Below are 27272 nucleotides of genomic sequence, written 5' to 3'. Positions count from 1 at the left end.
TTTTTCTCCATTGTTTAAAGCCTCAAAACTCCGGCTGGTCGGGGCTGTGCTGTTTCTTCAAACTAGTTGGATGAATCCTCGTATTCCCCATTTGGTCAATGTACTATGGAAGAGGTTGGCGGCTTAGGAACCGACATACATGTATATCTCTGGTATAAAAAAAACAATCAAACCTGAAGCAGGGAGGTAATAGAAAATATGTTTTACTGCCAGAACAGGGGGCAAAGGTCGCTAAGTGGTCAGTCAGTAGCTGTAATTTCCCGGAAAATGGAATTACATCATTACATCATGTCCTCACTTTGTCACCAATTCAAGGCTAACTTTATCATTCTGGATCTCTTGCTTTGCAGACTTGAGGCAAAGGGTACCTCGTGGTCTGTGTGGGAATTTTCATGCAAGACACAGGAAAAGCTTTGTTTTGATGGCTTTTAAAGCGAATCATTATAAATGTTATTAGGTACAGCCCTCAAAAGCACCTGAATGTGACTTTGCAAAATTCACGTAAAAAAGCGTCAGCAGTATCATTTCCCAATAAACGTTCAAATGTTGGTGCAGCGCATTGATTGGGCACCAGTGTTTTTCAGTGAAATCAACATCGAATGAACATTATTTGTAGACAGAGGTCGATGTTTACCAAATATCTATTGGTGGCATAGGTACCACCGGCTATATTACTTGATTGAGTGTTAATTAAGTATTTGATCAATTTATGAAATGATTCTTTCTTTCGAATTTTGAATATATCATTTTTGTACTCCCTTTCATTTGCTAGGAGAATGAAAAGTGTAAGCATCGGCACCTTAGAATCCGATGCCTTCAGTGGGCTCTACAGTCTCAAAACACTGTACTTTTTCTGTAATCCCTCATTTGCGTTGTCACAGAGAGCACTGCAAGCTGTTTTTCTATGACAAGCTATGTAATTTAATACCAATGTCCAGGGAAAGTGCTCGAGTCGGGAGTTTTGGGTACCAGTTTTGTTGTCACAGAGAGAACACCGTAAACTTGATGTATGCCATAACTTGTATGAATTAACAACATCAGGTGCCCTATCAATAAAGTTGCCCTGATCTTTGTAAAATGAAAAAGACTTAAAAACTTTGCGAGTTCACGTCATTTTTCAGCATAAATGCAATGTCTTGAGCGACATTTCTCTGTGGATTTTACTTGCAAGACTATATATGTGGCGTCTTCCTTGACGTCTTTAAGTAGTCAAAACTAATAATTCTTGTGTTACAAATATTGTTTTTCAAAAAAGCAAAGAAACTCTGTGGTTCCCGTCCTTCCAATGTTTATTTTTCATACAAACTAATACATTGCAGTAAATCTGGAAGATGGGTTTTTTGTCATTCCTCCATATTTTACAAGAAGTGATCCATTTAATCATGGCATACCTGTGCTAGTTGTCAATTTATAACACCCTGAAAGTGCACCTTTGATGCCTATTAGCATAAAAATTCTGAACCAGATCGGACTATAAATAATTATCTCGTTATAAGTCCTTGAAATATGCAGCTTTAAACCGACGTAACGTTACTATGTTGACGTCATCATAATTTCATTTTAATATTTACCTACAACACTTCCCGTCTATCCACTTTCTAAACGTGAACCCATTCGAACCGACAGTTCTCTGGTTAAAGAGTCGCCATGCACCGTTAAGATAAAGCCACGCGTCTTTATATGATAATGACGTAACGTCAGTTTTCATCAAGACCTCATCACCGTTTGTCTACCTTTACTCCAAAAGAAAACCCAATTAAACTCAAATTTTTTAGCCACTAAAAAATTATGTACCGTTTAAGATCACGCCCAAGGACCCCTGATTACATCATACAGACATTTCTCCCAACTTCCAACTGTAACACATTACTCTTTGAATCTGTGTGCCCCTATTACGTAACTGCAGAAGAAAAAGAGATGTTCAACAAATATTAAACATCATGCTCAGTCACATAAGTATCACATCAGGTAACTAAGTGCCACAAAATTTGATTTTACGTCTTGAATTAAATTGACCTTTTATACCTGAGTGCTAAGAATGGATGTTTGCCTGGGCGCAAATGCTGTTCTCTGACTGCTATCTTCTTAACGTTTAATAATCATGCTATAAAGACAGATTTTTTGGAAAAGGCTTCATTATGTGACTGAGTTCAATTTAACTTTTGCACGACCCGCTGACTTGGTTTCTTTTTCAAGAATCCCACGGGGGCAGAGCTTATTAAACATGATCGATTAGTGAAACGATGCAAAGGAAACTTAATGCCATATGAGTGCGTGGGTGGCCGTTGCTTAAATGGAAGTTGGAGTTCGTGCTGAAATTTTAATCTCTGCACTAGTTTGATCCATTTGGGTTAGCCCACCCCCAAACGTCTCCGGTTTTGGGTCAGGATCTGGTTCCAAGCATGGTGTGGCCACGTGCCTTTTTTTACTCTTACTTTCTCCTGGAACTACACGCGATGTCCATTGCAACTGCTTACTGGAAGATGAGTTTTATGTCATTCCTCCATATTTTACAAGAAGTGATCCATTTAATCATGACATACCTGTGCTAGTTGTCAATTTATAACACCCTGAAAGTGCACCTTTGATGCCTATTAGCATAAAAATTCTGAACCAGATCGGACTGTAAATAATTATCTCGTTATAAGTCCTTGAAATATGCAGCTTTAAACCGACGTAACGTTACTATGTTGACGTCATCACAATTTCATTTTAATATTTACCTACAACACTTCCCGTCTATCCACTTTCTAAAGGTGAACCCATTCGAACAGACAGTTCTCTGATTAAAGAGTCGCCATGTACCGTTAAGATAAAGCCACGCGTCGTTATGTGATAATGAAGTAACATCAGTTTTCATCAAAACCTCATCACCGTTTGTCTACCTTTACTCCAAAAGAAAACCCAATCAAACTCAAAGTTTTTAGTCACTAAAATATTATGTACCGTTTAAGATCACGCCCAAGGACCCCTGATTACATCATACAGACATTTCTCCCAACTTCCAACTGTAACACATTACTCTTTGAATCCTTGTGCCCCTATTACGTAACTACAGAAGAAAAATAGATGTTCAACAAATATTAAACATCATGCTCAGTCACATATGTATCACATCAGGTAACTAAGTGCCACAAAATTTGATTTTACGTCTTGAATTAAATTGACCTTTTATACCTGAGTGCTAAGAATGGATGTTTGCCTGGGCGCAAACGCTGTTCTCTGACTGCTATCTTCTTAACGTTTAATAATCATGCTATAAAGACAGATTTTTTGGAAAAGGCTTCATCATGTGACTGAGTTCAATTTGACTTTTGCACGATGTGTCCCGTTTATTAGGGCCTGACCCGAGTAATCGACTTGGTTTCTTGTTCAAGAATCCCACGGGGGCAGAGCTTATTAAACATGATCGATTAGTGAAACGATGCAAAGGAAACTTAATGCCATATGAGTGCATGGGTGGCCGTTGCTTAAATGGAAGTTGGAGTTCGTGCTGAAATTTTAATCTCTGCACTAGTTTGATCCATTTGGGTTAGCCCACCCCCAAACGTCTCCGGTTTTGGGTCAGGATCTGGTTCCAAGCATGGTGTGGCCACGTGCCTTTTTTTTACTCTCACTTTCTCCTGGAACTACGCGCAATGTCCATCGCAACTGCTTGCGCACGTAACGCCTGCCGCTAAAATAGACTGACCCCCACACTTTTTACTTTGTACACAGGACATAAGAGCCATCTTGTTTGTCTGGTTTCCAGATGTAAATGAATCATACAGAAACGACGTCATCTGGAAAAAGAGAGCCCCCACTAAATGTTTGGGGAATTAGAGAGTTTCATTTACTTTACATATTACTCAAGGGTACCCCATAAAAAACAAGTTAAAATTACGCAGTAGCCGGATTCCAGTCGATTTAGCAAGTTTGATAGCTTTGGAGATCGTTTCATACCGAATAATGTCAACGTTCACCAAACGGTTATAGATAAATGTTTACTGGCAAATTGACCAGTGGCTTATTTCTTTCCAACTTTAAATACCATTATACACTTTTCCTTTCATTTGGCTGTCACCTGAGAGGCGTTAGCATCGGTTGCATTGAGGCAAATGCGTTCAGTAGGCTCTACAATCGCCAGACACTGTAGGTTTTTTGTACTGTCTAATTCGTGTTGTCATATCTAGAACACTGCAAGCTAAATATCCAGTGCCTTCAGTCTAGATGGTACGAACAGCAATTTTTATCTTTTATGATGGCTCAACCTCGGTTTCCTGACTGTACTTGAAATTACGGTTTATTTGCCTAAGAGAAAAGAGTAAGGTAATCTTTCGCTCAGGATAAATAGTACTATTGAAATTCTATTGGCGCAAACTCGCATGGGAATGGAAACTGCTGTTACGGGAATATGAAAATGTGAATTGGCTCTGTACAGGTAATCTGAGGGTATTAAGGAAATGTTGTTACCCATACGTTGCCAGCATGCACTTATAAACCAAGGTCTGGTCAACCTCTTCTCGTAGCAGTTAGTGGTAGGTACAACCCTTGAAAGTGACCTTCAAGTGATTAATTTTATTTTCGACTTTAAAATATTGTTTTTATTTTCTTTTAACTGATGTTTTTAATCGTGTTTTTTGTCCTTCATTTGACAGGTTCCTCCGGGACTTCAACATCAGTAACATTGAGTCAAATGCCTTCAATGGGCTCTCCAAACTCAGTTCGCTGTGAGTTGTTAAACATTCCCGATATATTTATTTCGTCAGAGAGAACGCGTCATGCTGTCTTCCCTTGACAATGTAACTCACGAGGACACATTCGATCTAGCGAACTGACAGCTTCAATCCTTGCAGTTGCTCCCCCCGTCCATCAGCTGCCATAACTCCCCCTTCTGCTTGATACAGATGGCTGCCCTCTATTGCGCACACCAGAAAGTATCACTCGTTTTGTTTTTGTTTTTTTTATCGCTGGGTATACATGATCAGGGATTCCCCAGCCAATTCAATATGCAAATTTTGAAATCAACAATAAACTTCGAAAGAACATTGTAAAAACACTTTTAACAGCAAAAGGCAAAGCTGGGATGCCATAAAATAACTAAAAACAGCTCCCAGTTGGGGCTACACGTGTACGTGGCGTATAGCGTGGGTGTATAAGCCACAGACAATTAAGTACGGTAAACAGATCCAATTTCATGGAAAGGCTGCAACGTTAGTGCTTTGCATAGTAACAGCAGTCTTTTTTCACTGCACAGGTTGCCGTCCACGTAGGTCTCAATATCACATCTTTATAAAAAGAAGAACCATTGCAGGGTGGCTTCGAATGTAACAGTGAATAATAAGCCGGGCGGTTTCGATATTATTTTGAAACAGGACGACGGAGGTACATCGCGAGATCAAATTTTCCCGCAGTCTGTTGTGAAAATCACATTTTGAAGAGGGCTGCGAACGAAACCACTGAATATGGGCGTTTCACAATAGCGCGCCATCAATATTTGCAACGCTCTGGCCACTCACAGTGCGCGAAATCTGTCGACCATTTCCAAACGCACATTGGGTCGACAGATTTCGGGCATCTTGGAGGCACGCTCTTGTGAAACCATCCTATTAGATCAGTTTATCTGGTATAATTTTTTTCTTTGGGATTTAAATTCAAATCCCTCTTGTCTAGGATTTCCCACCACTACTACCGGTATCTAAAGTCATCATCATCGTCATCATGACTATGTCATTGAATCTGAAGTGTTTTAATTTACCGATAGGGTTAGGGTGAGGCTGCTGTGGGATGACTTTGAAAGGTAGGGTTAAGGCTAGGGTTAGGTCGACCTTTGGATCTATTTTACTGTTGGGTTAGGGCTAGGGTTAGGGTTAGGCTGACCTTTGGATCTTTTTAACGGATAATGTTAGGGATAGTCCGGCCGTTGCATGAATCTAACTTGTACGGTAGGTTGACGTGGGTTGAATTTTCCAAGTAGGGTTAGGGTTAGGTTGACCGTGGGATGAATCGGCTAGGGTTATGATTAGGGTTAGTGTTAAGGCTAGTCCGACCGTTGGATAAATCTAACGGGGAGTGTTAAGGTTAGGCTGATTTGGGATGAATTTGCCAGGTAGGGTGAGGCCGACCTTTGGATCTATTTAACGAATAGGTTTAGGGGTAAGGCAAAGCCGACCATGGGATGAATCTAATGGATGGGTTAGGGCTAGGCTGATTGTGTAGGGATGAGGGTTAGGCTGATCGTTAGATGATTCTAATGGGTGGGGTTAGGCTGATGTGGGATGAGTTTGCCAGGTAGGGCTAGGCCGACCTTTGAATGACTTGAACGGGTAGGGTTAGGCTGATTGTGTAGGGATGAGGGTTAGGTCGATCAGAAGATGAATCTAACGGGAGGGGTTAGAGTAGGGTTAGGATTAGGCCCAACGTTATGTGAACTGAATAGGTGGGGTTAGGGTTAGGCCGACAGTCCGAGGAATTTAAACAGTCATCCTTCTATTTTCTCCCTTTATGTGACGAAATGTTTCAATACATGTATATTAAACGATTTTCCTCAGAATCGCCATGTTTTCTGTTCACATAGGCTCAAATTCAAGTTGGGGCAAGGCGGTCGTGCTTTTCTTACCGAAAACATGAAAAAAGCGCCTCCCGTGCCAAACTATTGGTGGCGCTTTATAGCCTCCGTTTCCAACTTCTGTCTAAACCGTACAGTGCATAGTGTATTTCATGTGTTTTCCTGTACCCTTTATTTAACAGTGCCATAAACAATGGTAGCGTCAATACCATCAGATCCCATGCTTTCAGTAATCTCTCACATCTCCAGCAGCTGTAAGTTTTTTTGATAAACATTTTCAACTAAGTTCTAAGAAACAAACCATGAACCACGCAAAATTATTGTTATTACCATTGTTTCAAGAAAGGTAAGGGTAATTTATCACTTATTTGACCGTTTACAAATTCACGAGTTATGGTCATCGTTTTAATGTGAAAATTAAATGCTTAAGAGTCATACTTATTTAAATTAATAATACCCCGACAAGCGAAATGGGATAAGTATCCGTATATTTCTGTCTATTGACCTTGGTTTTGTAATATGAAAGGGGAAGGGCTGACATGCAGAATCACTTTATTTACACCCTTGATACTGTTTGACTTTTAGTAAGTTTGATGCACTTGTTTAATGTTTCCAATTGCATTCTTATGACTAATAAAATATTGTGTGTTCTCCCTTGAAAAGCCAAAGTTAAGGGTCAGCAGGCCCATTCAGAACAGAGTCTGTCAGAAAGTCAGTTGTTGACTGTTCTCCCTTAAAGAAGTCTTCGTGCGGAAAATGCTTGAAGATCTATAGCTAGTTGTACAGAATATTTATTAAGTTATTATTCACTTGATTTGACAGTTGGGTGGCAAGTCTGACAATTGATCATATTCCACGCAACGCCTTCAGCGGACTTTCCAACCTCCAGTCGCTGTAAGTATGAGGTTGTCTCTGTTTTGTGTTAGTTTTATGCTGTTTTGTGGTAAATATCTAATCTGCCTGTTTCATTACATATTTTTGTGGTAAATATTTAATCTGCCTATTTCATTACACATAATACATCAAAAGACCTCTGTGGGTCAAAGACTTCTAACCTTGGAGCTGCAGTGGCAAGCCGAAGTAGGGGGGGCTGAAACCTGCCCGCTGATGTTTTTGTGCATCAGCAGCTGTTTTACGAGGGGAAGGGATGAATTTAGGTTCAAGCTCCTACCCTATAGACAAAAAATATTGGATGTGGAACTACGTTTGCAGATACAACTTTTGCCTCCGATTGCTTGCTTTAACAGCCGAAAAAAAAATGCAGGGAAGGGTTTGGTAAGAATTGCCAATGACTTGGAAAGTGCGGTGCTCGTAATGGTCATTTCGACAAATGTGACTTGCAATGTTATTTCTGCAATTGCTTAAAAATAATGTTGATCTATCATGTCAATATATTCAGTATGCTGTTCAATGTGTCGGGAAAGACCAAGAGCGAGACAATTTCAAACATCGAAAAGGGTGCTTTTGGAGGGATACGGACTTCACACCTGAAGTGAGTCGTTAAATTTCTTTTCTGTGCGAAATATATCAAATGTAATAATTTTGCTGACCCTGTGTTTAATTTCAGCCTTTTTGATTTGTTTCAGGCGTGCATGTTTTAGCCGTATGAGATCCACTTGTGGTAAACATATAGAGGAATCAATTATTTTCGTGAAATTGACAAGGGGTTTACGGTAAAAATTGACAAGGGTTGTACATTATTTTCCTGGATCAGCGAAACTTAAAAAGAAAAGTAGAAGGGAAAAAAGCTCCAGGTCGATTTGCACCCAAACAGCTGAATACTGCAGATTATTTAATTTGTTTGGCTTTGTTATATTTCTTTTTCAAATCCTTTCCATAAAATAGGACGCGCCATTCCCATCCAGGCTGAAGTAGGGCCTACGTAAACTTCCACAGTTCGTGGTCATATGGAAGTCTCATACAAATATCAAAGCTTTCTGTTGAGAGAATGTAGACTTTGGATAAGTTAGAAAAGTAAAGTGTAAAAGCAAACAGTGCGTGATATCCCTTTGAAAGGCCTTGGAAACAGCAGTTTCTAGGTGCATGAGGTAATTTCTCATGTACCACGGTGGACGTCGCTTATGTTCTTGCGATCCGGAACATATTGTAATATGTGATATACAAAGTGACCATTTCCCAACCGATAAAATCGCGATCTGTTACCATTGAAAACAACAGGTCATAACTGCTTCAGTCTACTTAGGTTACACCCATGTGACATAAAGTATGCCCAGAAATGGATTTGAATGACACAGTATGTCATGGAATATCTGGGTTATGCTCATCAATGGATTTGCTCTTTGAATTAGAAGATAGGATAAATTTGTTAGAGAGTTGCCATGAGAGTTGTCTAAACTGTTTTAACCCTAAAGGACCTTGGGGGAGGAATCCGCCATCCATGATGATACCTTTACCAATATTGTCGAAGTGCTTGGGTATTTCGACACCAGTTTTGTGAAAATCAAACACATGAATGTGGCGCAGTACCCGTTTTCCGAGACAGGTCAGCCAAAAGTGTATGTGGTGCTCACTGCACGCGCTGTGGCACGCATCCTTGAATGTTTAAGGAATCGTAACAACAAAACGATTTATTTCTGCTCGAGTTCAAACTTCAGATTTACAATGAGGTGAGCATCTGTAGGTTTATGCCAAGATTCAAAAAGGTACCTCAACTGGATGGGAGGGATCCCCCCACACAGCTATGAAAGGGGGCCAATATAACTGGTAACCTGGCTCTTTTAGTGTTAAAATAATTAAACATTGATACCAACTGCTTTCTGTGTCGCGCAAGACAAATTGTTGCTTCCTTGGGAGTGACTGCTAATTTGATTAATATCAACGGAAGCAGTAGTGTTTTCCTCAGACGATGTTGGTGCTTATATATTATTTTTTTGTACTTTTTCATTTTTCTTATCAAACCTAAGACGACTTATGTTTACAATTCTTCAAAGTGCATTAAGGTGTGTCTTTTTGATCAACATTGCAGTTTGATGATCGTTGATGATTACCGCCTGTGCTGTGCCGTTTCTGAGCTACCGAATTTTTCCATCGAGGACGACTGCCTGACAACAAAGGTTAAACCAGCTTTGAACCTGTGCGACAGCCTTATGCCAAACGTCATATTGCGAGTGGCATTATGGGTGTTAGGAATAAGCGCCCTCATCGGTAATTTTTCTGTGCTGATTTGGAGGCTTAAGCGGAAAGGGAAAGAAGGGACAAAAAAGACATTGTCACTTATGGTTTGCAATCTGGCCGCAGCAGACTTTCTGATGGGTGTGTACATGTTAATCATAGCAGGGGCAGATCTAATTTATGGCGACCAGTACTATCTCTATGCCCCAGACTGGCGCGTCAGCATACCGTGCAAAGTCGCTGGAGTTTTGTCAGTTCTGTCTAGTGAGGCTTCGGTGTTTTTTGTTACACTTATCAGCATTGACTGTTTTCTTGGCATTGCCTTTCCGTTTAAAAAAATCGGTTTCAAGGACAAAACAACTAAAATCCTTGTTGTGGTCTCATGGTGTTCAGCGCTTTGTTTGAGTTTAGTGCCAACACTTTCTGTTGGGACTAATTCGGACGTATATGGACTTTCGGATGTATGTATCGGCCTTCCTCTCAGCACTAAGGCAGCATACGTCCGATTTGAGCCCCCACCTATTTCTGACGTGAATTGGCTTTGGGCATTTGAAAAAAACATTCCTAAACCTTCAGGAGAGAAACCATCTTGGATCTTGTCAATCGTTCTCTTTCTTGGCGTAAATCTGGTTGCTTTCCTGATTGTGCTATTTTGCTACGTAGCCATTTTCATCAGTGTGAAGCGGACGGCAAAATCTGTCCGAGTAAATGCACACAGGGAACGTGAAATCAAAATGGCAATCAAGATGTCGTCGATCATTTTAACCGATTTCAGCTGTTGGATGCCAATAATAATCATGGGGATTCTGTCTCAAACAGGGAGGATCAAACTATCATCTAGCATTTACGCGTGGACCGCGGTTTTGATTGTGCCAATCAACTCGTCCCTCAATCCTTACCTGTATACGTTTTTCACCGTGTGTTGCGCAGCTAAATCCAAAGCAAACAACTTGCAAGTGTAAGCAAAACACGCAGAAAACAAACCCGAACAAACACGTGTACAAAGCAGAAGTTCAGACTCACAGAATAAACAGATTTCTATCATATCAAAGTGAGGCGGAATCAACGGTTCGGAAAATGGTCATTTTTAACCTACAAAAATGATCGTGCAATTCGACCCTTCCGAGACCATGAGTTACGCAGAAAGCTTGGTAAACTTTCGTCTTAATATTGAATTTTTTAAAATAATCGGGATCCTCGGATCTGGTTTCGAGGATACCACCAAATCGGAGATTATGGCTGCATCCAAATCTGTTGTCTAGAGCTAGGTCTAGGTCCTCACTCCATTGGAAATGCGTGGAGACGCGCAGACAGTAGACCTATCCGTAGCTCTGACATCCCGTTTTGGACACGGCCTATGACTGCAGGAATGCCGTTCCAGCCTAAGAGTTGTTTCCTTTAAGTTTGTGACATTTATCCTCGCCGTTTGCAATTCGACAGTCATCTTGGACATCTTGTCTATCAAGGATTCATTCTTCGCCTGTAGTTCTTCCATAGATTTGGAAGAGAAGACAGAGATTCCTCCATTTCCCTCGGTTAGTTCTCAGTAACAGTTATTCTACTCATGAGTTTTTCTTGGTTGAGGATTGCTTTGTCAAGCTCGGAAGTTGGATCGTTTGCCAGCCCTCTGATTTCTCGTCGTAGCGCTGCAATGGCGTTAGACTCGCACCGCACAGCGTCTGGTGATTGGTCGAGCGGATCACGTGATGTTAGTGGCGCGGTTCCTGGATCCTCTGGATCTTCTGTACCTGCAGTCGAATGTTTCCGATCATTTCTAGGCATTTTTCTAAAGGAACTCAGTAGAACGTGAGACACCCCATTTAGTTTATCGATCAGAGGGCTGGCAGAGGCTTGTTTTCAGGTGATTTTTAGATGGTTTTGTGGGTCAACGATTGTAGGTCAAATCGCGGACTTTCGCTAAGGGGGCGACTGACTCATCTGAATGCAAGTTTATTGAATAATTCTCAAGGTGAACTCTTCAATATCCCACCTTCTGAAGGACACATAGAAATGTAGATGTCCAAAGCAGCGGACTCTCCTCTGAGGGGGCGAGTTTGCAAGGGGGAGACTCAGTTGGGGGGAGTTGGCAAAGGGGCAAGATGGTAAGGGGGCGATTTGACGAGGGGGCGAGTTGACCTGATTCCCATCTGACCGGCGTGTTTTACAGAGTGCAGCACTAGCACTCTCACTGAAAAATGTCTTTAGTCTGTCCTTCTCCACTCTCCAATTCAAGTCTGCAACTATTTGAGCGTTGCGTTGACATGTTCGTATACTGACTACAGGAAGGTCACCTGACCTAACTCTTAATTATCAGCTTTGGCCCATGAGTTTGACGAGCAATCTAAGGTCCAGAGTTAGGGGCCGTTTTGGCTGAACTATACCACCGATTGTTAATTGGTTGGGTGACCTGGTCGACTGACACAATGAGCATGTTTGGGCAAATGAAATAACGGCAAGTTTAACTGAACTTATTTAATATACTTTTCTTTATCTTATATAACCAATATATTTCAACACTTGAAATTTGTTTTATATTGTACAAAAATAACACAAAAGACAATTACAAAAGAACACTTGAATAACCGGCACTCCACACATCGCAGAGTGCCGCCAATAGTTCGCACTCCGCAACCTATAACATGTATCCGCAACTGGGCACTCCTCACTCGGGTGACTGCACACAAGATATATCCGCCAATTGCGGGTGCTAACTAAGTCAACATAAAGGGTAACTCTTGGCGTTTGCTGACACTCTGGCTGTCCAGTATTTCACCACCTTCCTAGACGGTGATCTTCGGGCAGACCTCTGCAACTCTGCCCACAACCCTACCCACACGTCAGTGATGTTCTATTCACGATCCTTTCTTACCGATACTAAGAACAGTACACGTGACTAATAAGTCAACTACTGCGGATACGTTACGGTTACTTAAAGGGTAGCTGCAATCAGTGTTTTTGATTAACAAACATCTAAAATTCACCTTTATTCCTCAATAAACCTTATTTTCAAGGGTATTTTAATGCCTTTTGGTTTTTTATGGTAATGAGTATTTCCATATTCACGACCAAACTGTGATGACATCTCAGGAAGAAGCCTCAGTGTAACATTTGTTTGTACACAAAATGCAGTCATGCGTTTTAGTAGATTTTCCTAGACTACGTTTTCTCTCGGACACACACAGCGCTGTTCACGCACCAGGCCAGGCTACACCAGCCAGACACCGATTACACCACGCGCAGCATGGCATAGTCTAGACAAAACATAAAGTTGCACCAGTGGAGAACTACGTAACCAAATATGTAAATGTCGCTTGGATACCAGCACACTTGTCCCGCATTCTTTGTGCCCCTACATAAGTTAGATTATGTAATTTCTTACTGCAACCCTAACTTGTGTAAGCCATTCTGTTAAACACTCATTGCATTATCTGAAAAGAGGGGGCCAGTCCAAAGAAAACAAGGAAGCCAGCCGTGTGGATGGACATGATTTCACTGAGACATTCATTTTAGGTCTGTGTAAAGCTTTCTATGCTTGAAACATCATGTTTCTCAGTTCTTTCTTGGAAGTACATTATGGATCTCCCTTTTCAGACGGATGGTTTGGCGGGGCACACTGAGCACATGCACTGCATATGCGTAGCACATGCATTGTCATCACGTGTTATCACTCAGAGTTTTGCATTTTATGCCAAACATCGAGTTTTCAGTCTTTTTGCACTTGTAGGAGGTAAACGAAAAAGCATTACCTGAAGAAAAAGGGAACAGTGGCCTCTAAGGGTTGGATGGAATTGTTACCAGTGAGGGTGCTGATGTTAATTGTAAATTTCAAGATGAGATTTGGCCTTTTACGACCTTTTCTGGTCGAGGGATGCACGTGAGCTTATGAGCTTGAGTCCAAAGGAGTCGAATTAATGAGTGCTTGTAGTATAAATTCAAACGTTGACAAGAATTAGAAGGCATTGCTATAATACTTTCCACATCAAACACACGAGCACTAGGCAGCTCAGAAGCTATTAACCCGTGCGTGAGTCTTAACAACGACTCCCCAGATTTGTCTGTATGTACTTACAATTGTATAATCTTTGGATTAAGTTATATTAGAAACCAATTTAAATTGTTAACTGATATTAATTCCTGTATTGCAGTGGCGTAGATCTGTTCAAGATATTGGGAGGGATTGGAGAAGGAGAAAGTTGTGGGGAGGAAAGTGGCATTAAAGTGTGAAAAGAGGGAGGGGTTGACACATAAAGAGGTTGATATGTTCATGATATTAATGTACATCTATAATATGTATTCTAAATGGTATATTTATGACTTTTGAAATTGTTTACATTGTTTGCGTGATATTGAATGCATTTTAGTCGTTGGAAGTCTGAAAAATTCTTACACTCTACTATTTTTTTTGCTCACCACAAAAGTGGGGTGTGATTCAATAGCTCATCCCCCACATTAACATGTGTATAGGGGATGTATTCCCCCCCGGAATGGACACACAATGTTGTGTGGGTTCAAGCTTGTAATGGTAACAGTAGTGTTGATATTAAAATACGAGTGACGCATGATGGTATATTGTGCTGCACAGTCTTCTGAAAAAAACAAGTAGGAAACAAAATAATTAAAAAACGGTCACACAAGAGTACTCTTTGAATCTATCGCAACAAGTGAGCAAGGCAGTATTGAGATAATTTACTGTATCTTAAAAACCCATTTTGAAGGCGATTCATGTCGTTGGGGTGTGGAATCAAAACTGCTAGCATGTAAACAGCTTGTCAAAAAAATCTCTTGACAATTATGCATTTGTTTAAAGCAGATTAAGAAGACAGTCAGAAGAATTACCATTGTTCGTACCTGGCTTAATTCCATCTATTCGGGCATTTGTTTCTAAAGAACCAATGAAGTGGCATAATGTTCCTCGTAAATATACTCGGAGAGTCGGCAAAAAATCTAGATGCCGCATGCATGGATAATTTAAAGACAAAGAAACGTATGAATTTGAATTAAAAGTCCAGTGTGTTACTGTGTATAACCAAATATTGGTACATATATTGAAACTGTACGTATGTTGTGAACAAAAAGTATTTTTTTTTTTTAATTCACGCAGTATGTTGCCGGCGTCACTAAGAAGTATTATAAAAAAGAGGTCTTAATAATAAGCATTATAATTATAAGTAATCAATTTCCTCGGAATTAAATATAGACTCTTGAACCTTGCCGAGTATAGGCCGCATCAAAGTAGAAATAGATAACATTATTGTGGCTCTTAGTTGTGTTTTCAATTTGTCGGATATTTATACTGAATTGTGTTAATCTGAAACAAGAAGGCATCTAACCTTTTGAATTGAAAGCAATATCAAGGACGCAGCCACCTTTTTGGCCCAGACAAAAACTGACTGACGTCAGTACAAAACCGTCTTTTCAGGAAATGTGCATACGGACAAACAGCAAGCTCACCCCCAGAGTTTAACAAAGTCAATAATTTTAAAGGCAAACTGTTACTACTTCCACTACATGGTTGACTGAATAATGGCCCAACGGCCAAGCCTGTGTAATGGCAAGGCTGCTGTTTTGCCACCTGTTGTCAAGTCTGGTTAGTTTCCACAGTAGGCCTAAATGGCAAATAAGAGACCTGACGGCTATACGGCTACAGAGTTAAACGTTGAAGTTACTACTCTACTCCTGGATAACCCTCATCCATGAAGGGTTAACGCCGACTCAAAACTTGTCAATTCCTAAATTGAATCATATAAAACAGCAGATTTGCAATACTTAAATCCAAATGTCTTGTTTTACCCCAAGCTGCACTGAGCAAAAATCCGTGGATCATTACTCCAAGGTACTGCTCTGGATAATGCAAAGGGCTTGGTTGGATGAACAGAAGTTTCTCACTATAAGAGTAGAATTCTCTGGAGTCAGCTCACGCCCCACTCACCATGTTTTGAGCCTAGTCTGTACGTGGGATTTCTGAAGTTAAAAAAAAATCTGAAACACCAAGTAAGAGTTTGAAAAAGGGAGGTTTTCAAAACATACATTATTTTCAATGTGTAACCTTGGTACCTTGGTTGATCATTTTTGACTACATTTCCATGATTTGACATGTTAACAGTCTAATATTCAGTGTGCCCTCCCTTATTTCTGTTCGCTTAAACTGCTTTTTTTTTACCCAAGCTGCCTTACAGACAAAATGTCATACAAGACCTGCCTTTGCAAAAGCATTTCATTCAAGTTGGTATGTAGCACTACACTGATGTTATGCACCACTGTAAAATTATGTTAAGTTATCATTCAGTGAGACAGTGTAATGTAGGCCCAGTGACAGAAATACCGATAAAATTCAAGGTGGCCTTCAACTTTTGCAAATGACTGTAAAATCCAGCATGGCTTCGGCTTCTCCAGGATAGAGCTACTGGCATGAGTGAGAATTCTGTGGGATGGGGATATATTATCCCCAATCAAAATGTATTCACTGACACTCAAAAGGGAGAAAAAAACACACCAGTAAGCCACGAGTACCTACTTTGGATGTCCTGTTTGCAGGACTACGAGTCATATGCCTACATCGCCCTCTATAGTGTCATATGGTAATCCATGGCCAGACAGGTAACCCCTTAACAATTTTCCAATCCCATTCCCCCAATTCGCGCCAGTGGCTATTGGTGTTGACCAGTAAGGGCCCCTATTTGCCCAAACTGCAGGCAGACAGCAGTATCCCGGGGGAGGGTTGACGGATTTTATTAATATATATTGTTTTTTTGTTACAAAGAATTTACTTAGGCCTATCAGATATTACCTCCAAATCCCTACGAAAATATCAACATGAAATGAAAGCAAGGATGTTGGGACCATGAATAAGACTTTTGATTTTTCTCCCACTACGCCATCAAAAGCTAGACAGGGCCTACACTGCTAAACAAGCCTTCGGTTAGTTTGCAACATGACCACTAATACATTTCCCAAACGTAGGGAATAGTATTCGCGTTTTCGAATCCGCTTCAATTTCGTGTCGGCTCAATGTGAGGAACAGCTAAAGGATACCTTTCAGTGAATTTGATTATAGGCTACACAAACTCTCTTGTTCACTTTACAAGCTGATCAAATCATCGTCATCGGAGTCTTCACAAGCACACAGATAGTTCAATATCCATATGAAGTGAATGCCGTATTGAAAAAAGTCTTTATTTGATAAGTCATTGGGAAGTGACTAAAGCCATGTTTGCATGTTTCCAGTAGTGTAGTTGGGGGTGGAAAAAATGTGAGGCAAACTGCAGGAAAGGGGTGCAAGGGGCCCCATTATGACATTTTTGAAGGATTCGAAAGTGCCAATGTTTGCCAGCCCACATAGGCCTAACCGAGATCCGAAAAGGGAACCAGGAATGCGCGAAGGCATGCACCAAGACAAACTGTGGTTTTACATTGAATGTGTACATTTAAAAATCAAATTAAGGATTGAGGTTGGCGTTAGGCACCAGAGGAAAGGGCATGTTTGGAAAGAGTTCCGCTAATTCATCATGCGTAGGTTCTTGATTGTGGGAGCGATCACACAAAGCCTGATCATATCTGTGTCCTTCTTGCTGTATGGTCTGAAGCACTTCGACAGCGTACTTTCTCACATTTGTTTTCGCCAAAAGCCTACACGATTCATGCAGGCAATAATCTGTGGTTCTTCGCGCGCTATGTTATTAGGTTTTTGTCTTTTAGGACTTGGGAGGCGTTAATCATGCTACTTGTCTCGTTGGCAAGATACATCCAACAGAAATGTAACAAAATAACACAGGCCTCAGACCATACAAGACAAATCATGCCCTGCTAAACAAGTAGCCCCGAAATTGCAGCACTGAAACCCGGGACACAGCATCCGTAATCACACCTACAGCGCAGAACGTCGACCAGGACCAAAACTTCTGTTGTAATGTTTCTTTTCATTCTGGAGGTTGTACATTGTGTATGAAGGCAAGTTTTGGATAAGCCCCTTTTTAAGACCTTGTGACCGGCATATGTTTCATTCATAGCATAGTGAGTCTTGTAACTAGACATGCTGGTGCTGTGTGGTGTTCGGACTGTTATCTATAACACGTGATATCCAAGCTAGATCTTCAACATGGTTTCACCTCTGCTTGAGTGCAATATTAGCAATTATATATTATGTGCAATTTTATATATTGATCTGATTGAGCGTGTGTCCTTGTCAATGCTGCAATGTCGGCTAGGTACATGGACAAAAGTGGCAATTTTGGCAGGACGATCCCTGGGGCCTCGTCGGCGGACGTATAGGAACCCTATCAAATGAAATAAAATCATGTAATTTAATGTAAGACTTAATTTAGGATTGCCAACATTTTGGAAGGAATGCAGGAGTTCTTGTCCTGCTGTTTGCTGTTTTTGTTTTCAACCTTTGTCCACACTTTACAAATCCTTTTCCTCGAGCAAAAATGTCTGCACATATTCGACCAAAACTAACCAGAAAATTGTCTCAATCTAGCAATCGTGGTGGAATGCTCCTTTGTTCAATAATATGTTTAGTATTTATAGGGAAATTCTTGCGAAAGTTGGCAGGAGTTCTTCTCCTCCTGCTTGCCATTTTTGTGCAATTCTACATTTTGTTCTTGCGTAAACAAGTGTGTCTATATTCGAGCATAAATTACTGAAAAAAATTAGTCAATTATGGTGGTATCTGAAAGGGCACATGTTCCTCTATCCAGATATGTAAGTTTAATATCTTGATTTCATGCAGTAATGAAAAAAATCCTCCAAATGAGACAAGCGTTCCCCTCTTAATACTGTTTGCTATTTTTGTGGTATTCTACATTTGTCCAGCCCTGTTCCTGATCAAAGAAGACTCCACATATTTGATTATAAATGACCTGAATATTTTCTAAATCTGTCCACCACGGTTGCATCTGAAAGAGCATATTTTTATCCAATGATGTAATGTTAATATCCATATTTCAGTAACTATCAGCGAGAAAAGGCTAGGGTTCTTGACCCACTGTTTTCTAATTTTGCACAATTCAACCTTTATCTACACTTCAGGTCCTATTGGCGCGCAAAGAAGTCTCCAGCATAAATAACCTAACAATTGTCCAGGTCTGTCAGTCGACGTCATCTGAAAGGGCACATGTTATTCTATAGAATGATGAACGTTTAAGTGAGGGAAATATCTGCGAAAGAAGGAGAGACTTCTTGACCTACCGCTTGCTGTTTTTGTGCAATTCCACATTTCTCCGGTCCTGTTACCGCGCAAAAAAGTCTGCATATATTCGAGTATAAATGACCTGAAAATTGCCTTACATAGTCAATCATGGTGGCATCTGAAATTGCACTTTCCAAAAATGTGAAGGCGAGAGTTCTTGACTTAAATTTGTACAATTCAATCTTTATCTACACTAGTTGTTGGGTGTCTTCAAGGTGTCATGGCTCTGTAGTTGAGTTTTTGAGTAACTAGTAAGTATTTACCATAAGCTTATATAAGTTTCATTTATTTTGAAAGCTCTTTTCTTCGTCTTTCACCGATTACCAGCAAGTTGATGTCCATTTCACATAACAAACTGGTATTTAAAGTCAAATTAGCCCTGGTGTTCTTTAACGCGTCCCCTGATTCTTCCCAACAAGCTTGACATGAGAAAAACATGGAGTCTACATGCACATCTAGGGATTTAGTGCCCTGAAATCATTAGCTTCTCTCAACCCCTAAAGAATCCACATACCCGCAGTGCAGTGTATTTTTCCAAGGGTCAAGCCATGGTTTTTGTAACAACATTTGACCCGTCATTTTGCCACCTGATGCCAATTATTGTAAAATCAAACATACCGCTTTCCCATCTGTTCCGTTGGACAGCTCAGTCAAAATGTAGACAAATTTTCCACCAACGTCCCGGATGTACTTTGATCGCCATGCGTGAGGCTGTGAAACTCAACTCATACATCACAATGAGTTGAAATAGAAGTGCGTCCCTGCATAAAAAAGAGACGAGAACCATAGAATAAAAACATTGACACCCTGATGAGTTTTTTTGTACATGCATGATGCCAAAAAAGATCAGGCATAGGACGCCTGAGTGAGATTCAGGTTGTGCGAAAAATATCCCGCCTCTTTTTAGTGGGTTTTGGTGTATAATCATGTGTATTACATGTAGTTAAGGTTAAAATGCTTAATAATATTTTTTGTAAAGGTAAATGTATGATATGATCTTTTTTGGTAAAATCATTGAATAATTACATGGAGGGAGTTATGTTAAACGAATCAAATCGGTTAGATGATACGATAAATACTGGACTCTCTGTGCAAATGAGAAAAAGGACAATTGGTAAAGCCAAAGTAAATGGAAAATGCCAGTTTTATGTTGTGTGAAGTAGAATAGAGGTTCAAATTTAGTGCATATGACGTGTCCATTGTTGAAGTCATCTTATGTAGCGGTGTCATCATGATCCCTGATGATAATGCTGTACCCCTTGTGAGATAATAATTAATCTGGTTGGTTGAAAATAGGCTTCACATGAATCCCTGGGGCTACGACACCTTGTTTGTTATATCACTTTTGGTGCCTAATTTATTTCCTTAATGTACTAATTGGCACGTATTTATTTCCTTAATAGTATTAATTTGATGAAGTGAGACGTACTTGTTATGGACAGAGTCTTTAGGAAAACGGTGTATCAGATTTAATCTTGACTTGAAGACCATACATTCCACATCATGCTCGTTGCGCGTACTCAGCGTGCTCCGCGTCAAATGGGCATGAACTCGCGCACCTATGCACTGAGTGCGTAACATCCGGTTCGTAAGTGACTTCGTCATACACGCGCACGCACCGCTGTTGCAAGCTTCCATTGGGCGAACAATCAAGTTGCACATTAACTTCCGGTTCCATGGTTCCATGTAACTCTATATGCAGTGGACGTGGTTTAAACTGAACTGACGACACAATTACGAACTGGAGAGAGATCACAGTAAAGCTAGAGGTGTCAGGCCTATTCTTGTTCGCTACGCCAAGTTTGCACAAGAACTCGTAAGCACGTGTGTGTTACATGCATGTCATCCTGCGCTTATACATGGGGCCTTGTGGGGTACCGGAACAATAGGAAGTACCCGACAAGGCCAGTTTCTCCCTTGTGGGGTACCAATTTTGGTACCCCACAAGAATTTCACGAAACTTATATTTGGAAATAACTCAAAAAGGGGAAATTTTTGATGGGTAAAAATCTGTCGCAAATTGAAGTGCTTTATATCTGGGACTTACGGTCGAAATTTCAACCCAGGAGTTTTCTAAACGAGAACAAAGGAAATACCCCACAAGTATAGCCGTGTAAGGGTGGGTGAACACACGTGCGCCTAAGTGTCGGCCAGGTTCCAAGTTGTTGGTGCATAATGGTGCAATTTATTTTTCGTGCCCTGCGTCACCTCTTCATATGGTGTACTGTTTAGTGTGGCGCGCGTGACATTTATTCAAGTTAAAGCGGTCTCTTTTGATTATTTCAAGGTATCCTGAAATGGATATGGATTTTAGTAAATCGTATTTGAGATAGCTTGAAATCCATTTTACGATATCTCAAATTCATTTCTAGATATCTTATAATCCATTTGAAGATATCTCTAATTTATTTGGAGATATCTTGAAATGGATGTACAGATATCTGAAAATTGTTTTTACAATATCTGACAAATGGATTTAAAGATATCCTGATATCGAATTGTAGATATCTTGAAAGTAATTTAAACACATCTTGAAAACGATTTCAATGTATCTTGAAAACGATTTCAAGATGTCTTGAAAACGAAGATATCTTAAAAGGCATTTATTTAAAGATGTCTTGAAATAAATTTAGAGAGGACTTAAAATGATTTGAAAATATCTTGAATATGAGCTCAAGATATCTTGAAATTGATTTTAAGATATCTTGGAATCAATGAAAAGACATGTCAAAAGCCTTAGATATCTTGAAATAATCTAACCGCTTTAACTTGAATAAATGTCACTTATGCACGGCATAATTTATAAATTCATAAATTTGAATTTAGTAGCGTAGGCCTATATCATATTTTATTAAAAAAAAAGAAAAAAACAGAGCAAAATTTACATATGGGAACTGCTCTTACATAATAAGTATAATCCTAGAATTTCTAACTCTTTAATTATCTGGCTGATCCTTCTTCCAATTTCTGACCAATTTCTTTTTAAGACTGTTGATGAAGTTCCCATTTATGTTAGATTTGTAACCTTATTGATATTTCTCTGTGGTCCATCCGGCAATCTCCAAGCAGTACTCCCACCCCTCCAGGCAATATTTATCAACAATTGTACTACTGCAAGTTTGACCACGGATTTCGGTAGTTACCACCGAGCCTGCATTAAATTATTACTCTCAGAATATTCCATCTTCAGTCTTCCTTCGGTCCAGTCTTCCTAAGTTACCATCACACTTTCAGTGATATCAGTCTGTGTTTCTAAAATAAAGCACTAGTGCTGTAGATCCTACTATCATTGTGACAGTGCCTTTTCTTCAACTCTGTTTGGCCACTCGCATTTCCCATCAGATCCGCATATTACTTTAGCAAGCTTGTACAAGTCTATTGGCTCTTAGCGGAACAAAAGAAGGCGTGTTTTTAAATTAAATTGAAAGTCTTTTCATTTTCTTTTCAAACTTCTGTTCATTAATCGACGACCTCTGAAGATACTTATTTCCACTTAAGGTCACCCCTGAAATGCAGTCTTGAAGCCCCTCGCCATTTTGAAATATTGATGCCTACACATCCAGAAAAGTAGACCGTTTTCAGACACCAATTTCTTCCAAATATCACTGAGACGCTAGCTTGTATACTCTTTAAGTTACCCGTCTAAATTTGACTTTTCTACAAATCCTCAAGTTCCTGGGCCACAAAATGCTCTATTTCGTAGAGGATTTGCGTGCACACAAATTGTGATTTGGCTCGCGAGAGCAAGCTGTTTTTGGTTATTTACTCTCCTGCATCCTTTAGAAAACGCCAGTTTTGAAAATGTTCCCCAAAACGTGTAAAACAGAAGGGAAAAAGGTTCCAAAATCGCTTTGGGGTGAAAAATTAGGAAAGGTTGTCTCTCATCCAGTTTATGAGCCTATGACTTGAGTAGGGCTGATAGGCTAACGTTAGGTTAACGTCTGTGAATTTCCAACTTTTTCAACTACTGGAAATAATCGTGACTGCAAGCTAGGGTCAATTTCTGCTGCGCTGATAAGCGTCAGGGTTTTGCCGACTGTATGTTCGAAATTCGCACACAGGGTTTGCGCTTGACTGGGGTTGGAGGCAGTACAGTACTCATGTTTTGAAACTTAAACTCTATGCTGGATCAATCAGGCCTTTGAGTTTTAAAATTTGGGCAAGCAGCCCATCGCTCTCCTATCTTGTAATAGCACATTACACCCACCAGTCCAAATATTTGAATCGACCAAAAGTTTTCAGACAAGCCAGTGGTTGTTAATTCCCAATCTATCAGCCTTGAATATGGAAATAAAATTTGCTCAAGTTACTAAATGTCGCTGACTTGAAAAGAAGGAAGGAATTTCATCTATAATTGTACGTTTTTAGAATAAAATAAAAGATTAAAAACATTACACATGCATGAGGAGAGGTATTTAGAGCGGTTTTTCAACTTGGTTGATTGCCAGTACTATCAAAAACAAAGCTGTCCTTTATTTGTACATGATTAGTTTATTCCGCCCAACTGTGCCACCCCCGGATCTGTTACTTCTGAACCATAAACAATCACTAGATACGCTACTGCTTTTATATTGAGATCACTTATAATAGAAGAAATTAACCCGAACACGGTTGGGATTCATTTTTATTCTCTATGTAGAAGACTAAGATTATAAATGAAGCCATTGGTATCAGCAAAGGGTATTCAAACCTAGAGAATTGCCTTGTGGTTCTGGGTCCCCATGGACGTGAAAAAATGCGGCGATGGAAGAAAAAAAAAAGTTATGCGGTGTTGACCAAGCATTCAGGCGCACGGACTCCTGAAATTCGCTACAAATCGCAGTTACCGGCTTCCATATAGGACTCTTCTGGGTTCTCGGGGTTCCCGGCCCACCACACTTCCTCCCTGTCCATCCATTTAACCCAAAAGGGTTCGAGCGGCCATGCAAGGGAGGAAACGAGACAAGCCCCTAAGCCCTGGCCGCCGAGTCGGCCATACGTCTCGAACCTGTACTAAGGCGCTCACCTGGACTTCGCGGACAGTCCCAACAGAAGAGCTTACCCGGTAGGCTAAGGTACTGATGGTATTTGACAGGGTGAATTTAGCGTCTCTTATAGCTACTGTCTGACAGCAAGCGCTGGGAAAATAAAAAGATACCGCTGGGATTCGAACCCACCGACTTTCGATGTGAAAACCGCGCCCTTAACCATTTGGCCATTTCAAAGAAGTTATAATTTGCTGTTCATATCAACTTAAGGAGATAAAACCATTAACCTTACTGTATAGAGAATGTTTCTCCGTAAAGGCTGAGTGACCAAAACGCTACAGTAGTGCATCACGTAGCCAAAAATACACATAAAACAATGGTCGTCAACATGAAATGTTTTTTCCGGACAGCTTCTCCTTAGTATTTTATAAACGCGCGCATTAACACGGGCAAGTGCCCGTACCGTGCACGTCTGGACACCCGTCTACACGCACGAACTATTATGTTAATGGCACGCGATATTTTTCTCCTTTTTGGGGGGGGGTGGCGTTTTCTTTATTTGCGCAAAAAGACAGCTGAAGGTTGAACCAGGACCCCAATAGTTCTGCTAAATAATATGTTAAGTGGTGGATCTGATTTGTGGTGTAGTTCTCAAGACACATTTCCCTGACCCGTGAATGCCCCTTAAAGTGAATTTCTTCTCTATAAATATGTAATTGAAAAGTGAGTTATTTTCCTGTCATGTTGTAATTCATTTCTAACATGAGGACCTTAAGTTGTCGTATTTTTAGTAGTGTGAAATGTCAGTGCGCTTCTTCCTATCAATACTATCTTGCGTTGAGGATTTCTCCCGGGGTAAAATCACAGTTGTGCAATGAATATGGAAAAACTCGTAGCATGAAAAACAAAAAGGCTATAAAACACCCTTTGAAAATCTTGAGGCAAAGTTGAAATTAAGGTTAACTGAGACAGAAAGGTGCTCGTTGAAGGTTTACGTTAAAGAAATTGATTGTAAGCTGTCCTTTGTTGCAAATTCAAATTGTTAAAATGTAACTTGATGCAAGATAGGTTGTCACTGAATATTCAAATTGTATAAATCACATGATCGCGTCATCGTTTTATGCCATTTTGCACATGTCAGTCTGAGTACAAGCCAGTGTTGGAGCAAAGGGTTTGATCCTCAAGGCCAAGACTTTGACCCACAAGCCTTACGTCCAAGGCTTTATTAACCCTGAAGGTCAAGGTCCTGCAGTGTACTACGTCTGTAAATCATGTCACATCATATCATGACTTGAGTATCGTCGGATTGGCAGTTGTTCTCAATGCCGGCCAAAATAGATTTGTTATTTTATTACAGTGATATCAAATCGTCGATTGTCGCCATGCTATGTGACTGTTATGCAGCATATAATTGTGCCGTCGCGTCGTGCTGTTGCATCGTATTATCCTGCCGTCGTGTCGCACTTTGGCGTCCGATCGAGCCTTGCGTCGTGCCGTCTTGTTTGCACATTGTGCTGTTGCGTTGTGCCGTTGCAACGCACGTTTGCGTAATGCCGGCGAGCTGTCGCGTCGTGCTATTGCAGTGTAGAGTCTTTGTCCTGTTGTCGCCTTACATTTGTGGAAAATAGACGCACCCTTACAGACGTCGCCCTGTTCCTACAGACTCATTAAAAATGTCTGTAGACCGACAATAGAGGCCGCAAGAGCGTAGTCTCTATGCTCGAGTTCGGGCGGCCTGTTCTTGACGCAGATTTCTTGTTCTCGTGCTCGAACAGCGGGAACACGACTTCAGAACACTGTTCTCAGAACAGGATCACACACCACCTCCTCGTTAGGGTTTTACAGGAACACACGGAAGAACTCGTGAGATTTTTATTTTTGAACCAGCCGCAAAAAAAGCGAAATGGCTTACAAAGCCAGAGACAATGGAAAGTTTACAAAATTAAAAACTATTTTCCATAACAAAGAAATGAATGTTCCTTTTTTGAACAGAAATTAACTCTGTCCAATTTTCTAAAGTTTACTTTGAAAGAACGTACATGGATGCTGCCATGTTGCATGCAACAACCTACGATGACTGGTTGTACGTAAGCGGCGTTCGAGCGTCCAACTAACGAGCACCAAATTGAGCTGTTCGTGAACATACAAGAACATGCCGCCCGAACTCAGCATATGGTTGCACTCACAGGTTATTTATGGTTGCACTACAGAAAATACGCGCCCATAGAAAACAGCGCAAAATCGGACCGAAATGGCGCCGCCTGTTGACTCTCGTGGAGAGGTTGGCCTCCATTTTTCATCAGCAGTAACAGTATGCGCTCAGCTCTGAATGTAGCCGCCCACCTCTATCCAAAATAGGCCCTCGATTTGGGGCTTTTTGTGAAAGAAATTCCCCGAACAGTAAACTATTAGTCCCAAATTCGCGATCTATAGAAATATTTCCAATTACCCTTTTGATTATGGCATGCCTTATTGTAATATCCCCGAGAGATCACAAAATATTAATGAGCTCGGGTGCAGAAATACATGGAACATGGTGGAATAGATAAATACCCTAACTTCAAAACATTAGGAAAAATACTCACGAGAATCTAAGGCGTTTCAAATGCACTTCAAATTAAAGCCCAGTTCATGATTTTCAAATTTCCATTCATTAACCGATGACCTCTGAAGCTATTTATTTGAATTTTTATCGCTGGAATATTCTTTAACTGTGCATAATTAAATTCCTTATACCGAGGGGTGAATTTGGCCACGCTTTTTGATTCAGTCACGAGCCGTCTGTTGCACAGACATATAAACGCAGAGACCACCGGGTCCTATTCAAACCTACAGGGGTTTTCAAGTTCGCGACCTGCGCGACGCCCGTCAAAAATCAAAACTACGAGGCAAACTCACTCCTCGATATAGGGAATTTAAGCACAGTTAAAGAATTCCAACCATAAAATTCTACGAAGCCATTTTGATTGAAAAAAAAACCTCTTACTTAATCTTGCCCAGAGGGATTCAAAACAACAGTGCGGTTGGAGCAGTTGAAAAGAAGAGATAGCTGTACCCGGCCGGGAAGAGCAAAAAAGGCGAACGTATTTGGGAGCACGTGTAAAAAAGTACAGGCACTGAACGTGCTGCCATCTATCGTTTCGCCGTTGTTTGGCTATACTTTTTTAAAATCATGGGTATACGCCCAAGACTTAGCGGTCTATGCGTTTTTGTCTGCGGTCTGTGGTACCAATCATAGACTTAACCAACGGGTTGTCAATAACGCCCTCTTTTGATTGCACTGCGAGGATAATGATCAACCGTTGCTAGCGAGCGTGGGACCGGTTGCTATGTGTAAATAAAGAGCGTCCTCAGTTGACAATATTGAAGCATTCACCTTGTACGAAGTGGTTATATGTGTACGGTGTAGGCCTAGATTTCTTCCCGGACTTTTGAAAAA

The 27272-nt window shown here is 40.5% G+C and overlaps 1 protein-coding gene and 1 long non-coding RNA gene across 2 annotated transcripts; both read left to right on the top strand.

Annotated features, from left to right (window-relative positions):
• The first annotated feature begins 4639 nt into the window (after positions 1-4639).
• Positions 4640-7430, top strand: LOC147800411 (uncharacterized). The gene is made up of 3 exons (XR_015425070.1): positions 4640-4709; positions 6730-6801; positions 7370-7430. It is a non-coding gene; the product is annotated as an uncharacterized LOC147800411 (long non-coding RNA).
• A 525-nt stretch (positions 7431-7955) lies between these two features.
• LOC147800410 (G protein-coupled receptor GRL101-like) lies at positions 7956-15974 on the top strand. Its single transcript, XM_087136064.1, has 2 exons — positions 7956-8039; positions 9534-15974. The coding sequence occupies exon 2, from the start codon at positions 9538-9540 to the stop codon at positions 10639-10641; it is 1104 nt and encodes a 367-aa protein (XP_086992190.1). The 5' UTR covers positions 7956-8039; positions 9534-9537; the 3' UTR covers positions 10642-15974.
• The last annotated feature ends 11298 nt before the right edge of the window (positions 15975-27272 follow it).

The sequence above is a fragment of the Acanthaster planci genome, linkage group LG01 (genome assembly GCF_054643075.1).
Source record: "Acanthaster planci isolate LZ-2023a linkage group LG01, COTS_SCS, whole genome shotgun sequence".
Classification (NCBI taxonomy): Eukaryota; Metazoa; Echinodermata; class Asteroidea; order Valvatida; family Acanthasteridae; genus Acanthaster; species Acanthaster planci.
The sequence above is the reverse complement of the archived record's forward strand: the minus strand, read 5'-3'. Positions and strand labels throughout refer to the sequence as shown.

Coding starts and splice junctions, on each gene's coding strand:
- LOC147800410 (XM_087136064.1), top strand. CDS start 9,538: ATGATCGTTGATGATTACCGCCTGTGCTGTGCCGTTTCTGAGCTACCG.